Raw genomic sequence first — 6,653 nt, 5'->3', positions numbered from 1 at the left:
ATCTAGAGGGTAGCTGGACCTACCATTCTCAGATCCTCTCATTCTATTTTGCAACTTGCATCACAGAAAGTGAGAACCCACTTCCGCCAGAATATGCCAAATTCACATGAAGTTAGTGCCTGCTGTGGGCCTCCTTCCTACTAGGGCAGGCAGCCCAGCTGCACGGCTGAACTAATGGCTTAACCTCTCTGAGCCCCTTAAAGGAAATGATTGAAAGTCCTTACCTACAGAGCTGTTAACTTAAGAGCTTAGCTTATGGTAAGTCCTCAATAAATGCTGCTGTTTTTAAAACAGACTCTCACTCTGCTGCCCAGGCTGGAGTGCAGTGGCACAATCTTGGCTTATTGCAACCTCCGCCTCCTGGGTTCAAGCAATTCTTGTGCCTCAACTTCTCGAGTACCTGGAATTTCAGGCATGTGCCACCATGCCCAGCTAATTTTTTTATTTTTAGTAGAGACAGGGTTTTGCCATGTTGGCCAGGCTGGTCTCCAACTCCTGGCCTCAAGCAATCTGCCCACCTCGGCCTCCCAAAGTGCTGGGATTACAGGCATGAGCCACTGAGCCTGGTGTTATTATTTTTATTTGCATCACCTGATTTCTGCCACTGCCCAGCTTTGATTACAAGACCTGCCTCTCATCTCCTCCACTGCCCGTTTTGCCCTTGGACTAAGAGGAGATAGGGTAGGAGATAGATGGTGGACAGCCCTCAGCTTGCTGGCTGGTGCCCCGGCTAACTGCCCAAAGCCAAGGCTATCCACCCCGGAGAGGCCACCTTTGAAGTGACCGCCTTATGTAACTGCCCTATGCCCCCTCCCATCTTCCTGTTTGTCCCCAGAGCAACCTTGGGGAGGAAAACTGCAGCCTAGGACCAGTAAGCCTGAGGTTTCTTTCATGTGACTCAGGAGAGAGCTGGGAAGGGCAGAGAGGTGCATATTGTTGGTTAGGGGTGCCTCTGCCTGAGTTTAAGTCCTGCGACCAGCTCTTTCTAGCTGTGTGGTCTTGGGCAGGTTACTCAGCTTCTCTGTGCCTCAGTTTTCCTATCTGTCACGTGGAAAGTACCTAATGCATAAAGACATTGTGGAAAATATGTAAGTAGACAGTTTAGAACAGTGCCTGGCACAGAATTACATGCTTAATAAAGGGCAGTTGTGGCTGGACACAGTGACTCATGCCTGTAATCCCAGCACCTTGGGAGGCTAAGGTGGGAGGATCAGTTGAGGCCAGGAGTTCAACACTAGCCTGGCCAATATAGTGGCACCTCATCTCTATTTTTTTTATAACAATAAACATTATAAATATATATTAAAAAGGGCAGTTGTTATAGGTACTTAATTTTTTTTTGTTTTCATGTTTCTTGTCAGTATGTTTTCTCTGACAGGATACAATGACAAGCACCCAGTTTCTCTGTTTTGTTTTGTTTTGTTTTAAGACAGGGTCTCTCTCTGTTGCCCACTCTGGAGTACAGTGGCACAATCACAGCTCATTGAAGCTTTGACCTCCTGAGTTCAAGCAATCCTCCTGTCCCAGCTTCCTGAATAGCTGGGACTACAGGTACAAACCACCATGCTTGGCTAATTTTTTAAATTTTTTATAGAAGGCCAGGTGCAGTGGCTCATGCCTGTAATGGCACTTTGGGAAGTCAAGGTGGACGGATCACTGGATGTCAGTTCAGACCAACCTGACCAACATGGTGAAACCCCATCTCTACTAAAAGTACAAAAAATTAGCCAGCGTGGTGGTAGATGCCTGTGATCCCAGCTACTGGGGAAGCTGAGGCAGGAGACTCGCTTGAACCTGGTAGGTGGAGGTTACAATGAGCTGAGATGGCGCTACTGCACTCCAGCCTGAATGACAGAGCAAGACTCCGTCTCAAAGAAAAAAAAAAAATTAGAGACAGGATCTCACTATGTTGCCCAGGCTGGTCTCTAACTCCTGGCCTCAGGCGATCCACCTACCTCTGCCTCCCAAAGTTCTGGGATTACAGGCAAGAGCCTGTAATCTGGCCTGTAACCTGGCCTCTGAGATTTAAAAGGCTATTTCCTTTGCCCTACTTGAACAACCAATAAAGACATAAGCCTCAATGGTAAAATGAAAGGGGAGTGGTATTTAATAATCGTACATTAAGCTGTAAGATAATTATTGTTATTCAGAGCACTTGCTCAAAAGTGGATTTAGATCTTAGTAGGGTGGCTGAGAAACTAACCTCATCAGTCAGCCTCAATTTCTCCCACCTGGAAAATGGGGTTAACACCTAGCCACAAAACTGGCTGAAAATTGAAGGAGGCAATCTGTGGAAAGAACAGAGCTGGACACTTACTGAGTGCTGAAGCTTACTTCAGTTGAATCACTCCTTGTGTGTCTCCACTGCCTTCCTTCCCAAGACTTTTTTTTTTTTTTTTAAGATGGAGTCTGGCTCCCTTGCTCAGGCTGGAGTGCAGGGGCACAATCTTGGCTCACTGCAACCTCTGCCTCCTGGGTTCAAGCGATTCTCCTGCCTCAGCCTCCCGAGTAGCTGAGACTACAGGCACACGCCACCACGCCCGGCTAATTTTTGTATTTTTAGTACAGAGGGGGGTTTACTATGTTGTCCAGGCTGGTCCCGAACTCCTGACCTCAAGTAATCCTCCCGCCTCTGCCTCCCAAAGTGCCGGGATTACAGGCGTGAGCCACCGCGCCCGGCCCCCTTCCCAAGACTTCTAATGTGGGTTACGGAATGTGTACACACACACACACACACGCCCACCATAACCCTTGAGAAGAGCGGTCGTAGGGGCATTTATTCCAGTGTTTCACCTCCCCTCCCGCTTTTTGTCCTCCCAAACAGTCCGAAGGCGGCTGCTGAAAGGCTCCAACCCACTGGAACTCTCGGAGTAACCGCCTCCGCATCCCCTCGCGGGTGTAGACCGAGACTCGCGCGGACGGGAGGGACGAAGAATGTTTGCGCAGCCTTCAAACGACTTGGCAGGCAACAAGAGGGAAAAGGCCGCTCTAGGGAGAGTTCAAATTGAAATTACACGGAGGGAAGAACGTGCAGATCAGCGCTGAAGCTCATTAAAAAAAGCGAGGTGACTGAGAAGAACAAACACGCCTCCAAAAGGAAAATGGAAAAGTTCGTAAAATGCGCTCTTCAAAGCCTAGCCAGGAGGCGCGGTGGGGGAGGCGGGCAGTGGCCGCCGGGCAAGGCCGCTGCCCCCTGGGCCTGTCCGCCTCGGAGTCTGGAAGGGCGAAATTGGCCCAACTTGCCTTTCCTCTAACCAGGGAGGTCGAGCGCCTCTCGCCCCCTCCTCCGAAGCGCTTCTCCTGCTGGAAACCAGAGGGAGTGGGAAGAGTGGCCCGGAGTTCGAACCTAAGCAGAGACGGTGGTGGCGGGGACGACGTTCCCAACGGGAAGTCGCGCGCAGGGACAAAGCTAAGTCCTGAGAATTAGGCCGAGGCTAGATCATTCGTTCGCTGGACATCGGGCATCGTTTGGGTTTTATTCAAACCCGTTGGAAAACCTTAAAGTTCTAGGCAGGGGAACAGCACGACGTGATTGGATCCTCCAGAGTAGAATCTAGACAGTCCCCCTCCAACCCACTCCCAACTCCCCACAACTCTCCCAGCATCTCCACCTCCTCCCACTTGGGAGAAGGATGAGATCGATGAAGTTCACGCGGTGCGCTCTGCAGACCTCGGCTGGGAAAGCCCAGCGCACCCCTAGGCGCACCGGGAAGCGTCTACCAGAACCGCCTCTGGCTCCCCGGGTCAAAGTCCCCACCCTCAGCCTCCTTGTACAATTCATTAACTTTGCAGACACCCGTTTTATTCGCCGGATCATTCCCGGACGCTTTAGAGAAAAGCCTGGGCATTAACCTCACGGCCCGCGCGCACTGCCCGACGTCACCACAAGTGAAGGATTCTCGGAAAAGATCAACCGCGCCAGCTCCCGAATCCCGGCAGCCCCTCGCCCGGGTGTGCCAGAGTCGACTTCTCTCTCTCTCTCGGTCTTAGTGGACCTGAGAGAGAGAAAGAAATTTTCTATAAACCACTGAACTGGGGCAGTGCCAGAAATTGTCCTGACCCGGTACTCTGTAGCTTCCAAGGTGCTTCCAATCCCATTCGCGCCGCAAGGATCCCACAAGATCGGGAAAACCGAGGCTTGGGAAGGGTTGGGTGCCCCAAAGGCAGGCTGCTTGGAAGAAACGGAGCCGACCTGAACCCCGCGTTTGCAGGTTTCAAATCGCGGCGCGTTTTGAGAGGCCTTTCTGACCCCTCAGAATTATTAGTTCGAGCCCCCTGGTCTATCCTGCTCGGAAATTCGGCCTCTGATCGAGGAAGCCCTGTTGGGAAGAGGGCTGGTTATTCCCTTGTCTTCCTCCTCACTGCCCCTACTCCATCCAATCTCTTTCTCCTTCTCCCCTTCTGAGTTTGTCACCATTTCTTGGTCAAAGCCCCACACCATAGATGCAAGGAGATGAAAACCCACAATTTCTCACTCCAGAGCCTGCGCCTGCGTTCACTGCATCAGGGTTCTCGAACCTTAAGGAGCTCACAATCACGTGGGGGCTTTGTTAAAACAGGAATTCTGGGCCCCGCCCCCGGACACCTCATTCAACTGGTCTCAGCTGGGCCTGAGAATGCGCATTTCTAACCGGTTCCCGGGGTACGTTTTGGGAAGGACTGCTCTGTGTGTTGCGTTGATGCCCTCTAAGTTCCTTTGTTAATAACAAAAAACCCTCTTTAGAGGAAAGTACGTCGTTCTTCTCTGTGTGTCCTCAGCACTTACACAAGGCTTGCACACCAGTGCCTAATAAATATTTGGGCTTAATCATGAACGCTTAGAGCTGTCACCATGGTTTACAGATGTTTAGCGTGTGCCTGGCATTTTTCTGGGCACATTAGGAGTGTCTGTTTAATGCTAGTGACAACGGTGGGAGTTAAGACCCTTATTTTGACATAGATGGCTCACAATGGGGATGCCAGGGACCGGGAGAGAAGACTCGAGGAAATCGTGCCTGTACCCAGACACATGGAAGCCAAGGTCTACCCAAGGGACAGAAACCGCTGAGTCCCGCTCCACCAACCTGGGACAAACCAGCTTAAAGGTGCTGTTCAGGAAGACTCAGCTCTCTCCGCTGGTAATGTCTGGGAAAGGGCGGAATCACCTTCATAGAAGACCTGCACCTCCAGAGTCCCTGCACCATGGAATATGTGCCCCTCATACCCCTAAACGTCCACCTTGCAGTGCTTTTGTATGCCGGTCCTTGGTTGGCAAATGGAGAGACCCAGCGCCAAGCTTTCTACACGGGAATCACCCCTCAACCTTTCTGAAGGATCCAGAACCTCTCTCCAAGGCTTGGAGGCCTCGGATTCTGGAGGATTCCACAACTTAGAGTCAAGAGGGATGGCCTATCCAAACAGTGGGGGTGACCTGGAGGATCTTAGCATTCCAGGCACAATCCTAGCCTCGCCTGGGAGAACTGCCACTCAGGTGAGGGTCTTGGGCCTGGTGCTCCAGGAGGAGGGAAGAAGCCCCTGGAGAGATGTGGCGCTCCCATTTTACACCCTCCAGATAGCTCTGAGGCCACGCTCCTGGGTTCCAACTCCATTGAGTCCTGCATGCAGCTCGGTGTTCCCCGGCCACATCGTAAAAAGATTTACAAGACTATGTTAAACTGGCAGTAAAAACAATTAACTTTAATGGCACCTTGGGTGGGTGGCTGGGTGGGTCGGAAGGAGGGAAGGAGGGCGGGTGCTTCCTCCTCTTCAGACTGGGAATCCAGGTGAGGGAGGGGACCCGCTTTCAAGTCCCTTTTGGGTTTCTTCTATTTGCTCCTCCAGGGATACTCCACTGGGCTCTGGAGTTCAGAGGTTCAAGGTTAAAGTGAAAAGAAGACTGAGCATGGAGACTACAGGAGACTTCAAGTCCCACTTGACAGTCCCTGGCTAACTGATCCTAAACAAGCCTCTTAACCTCTCTGAGACTCAGTATGCTCATCTATGCAATGGGAATTTGTAAAAATAAAAATAAAATAAAAAAGCCTCCTCTGTCAGGGTTATGAAGATTGCAAGTGGTAGCAATTTGGAATTACCTCCCACCACACCTGGCATGTATGTCTGTGTGTTTGTGTGTATGTATATACATAAAGCATTGTGTGTGTCCTGTGTGTGTGTGTGTGTGTGTGTGTGTGTGTATATATACACACACACACATATTATAAGCATTTATTAAAATTGCATGTGTCTCTGTGTGTGTGTGTATATATATATAAGCATTTATTAAGATTGTATGTGTCTGTGTGTGTGTATGTTTAATAAATGTTAGTTTCTGGAGTGCTCAGGCTTTCCAGGTGTAAAATGAGGTGAAAAGACCAGCCTTTTGCAAAGGTCAGAGCCAGCTTTCAGAACCCTCACTTAGCCAGCACCACTTAAATGTTGGTTTCCTGCTAAAATTGACCTGCTTGTCCAGCCAGTGACCCCGGAAGTGACCCCATGCTTGGGTAGACAGCAGCCCCAGGCTTTGAAAGCGACCTGGATTTCTGGAGCGCTGGCAAGGAAATGAGAGTGGCTGGGGGTAGGGGCAGGGTCTCTGCCTCCCGGGTCTCCTGGTCCAGTCCCGGAAAGCCCTAATTCTGCAGGTCTCCCTGGCCTGGAGACAATTAACCATCCATTTC

The 6,653-nt window shown here is 50.7% G+C and overlaps 1 protein-coding gene and 1 non-coding gene across 4 annotated transcripts; one reads left to right on the top strand and one right to left on the bottom strand.

The window, feature by feature from the left end:
• Positions 1-2,007: 2,007 nt before the first annotated feature.
• Positions 2,008-2,102, bottom strand: LOC129011071 (small nucleolar RNA SNORA27). The gene has a single exon (XR_008493200.1). It is a non-coding gene; the product is annotated as a small nucleolar RNA SNORA27 (small nucleolar RNA).
• Positions 2,103-2,753: 651 nt separating this feature from the next.
• On the top strand, positions 2,754-6,048 carry LOC129010029 (uncharacterized). 3 transcript variants are annotated; one of them, XM_054443717.1, is made up of 6 exons: positions 2,754-3,109; positions 3,259-4,211; positions 4,481-4,642; positions 4,940-5,117; positions 5,225-5,470; positions 5,821-6,048. In XM_054443717.1, the coding sequence occupies exons 3-6, from the start codon at positions 4,617-4,619 to the stop codon at positions 5,860-5,862; spliced, it is 492 nt and encodes a 163-aa protein (XP_054299692.1). In that variant the 5' UTR covers positions 2,754-3,109; positions 3,259-4,211; positions 4,481-4,616; the 3' UTR covers positions 5,863-6,048. The 3 variants fall into 3 exon arrangements, with proteins under 3 accessions (XP_054299692.1, XP_054299691.1, XP_054299689.1); XM_054443716.1 differs by having other exon boundaries at positions 3,259-4,642; positions 5,821-6,031; XM_054443714.1 differs by having other exon boundaries at positions 3,259-4,642; positions 5,225-5,996.
• The last annotated feature ends 605 nt before the right edge of the window (positions 6,049-6,653 follow it).

The sequence above is a fragment of the Pongo pygmaeus genome, chromosome 10, assembly GCF_028885625.2.
Source record: "Pongo pygmaeus isolate AG05252 chromosome 10, NHGRI_mPonPyg2-v2.0_pri, whole genome shotgun sequence".
Taxonomy (NCBI): domain Eukaryota; kingdom Metazoa; phylum Chordata; class Mammalia; order Primates; family Hominidae; genus Pongo; species Pongo pygmaeus.
The sequence above is the reverse complement of the archived record's forward strand: the minus strand, read 5'-3'. Positions and strand labels throughout refer to the sequence as shown.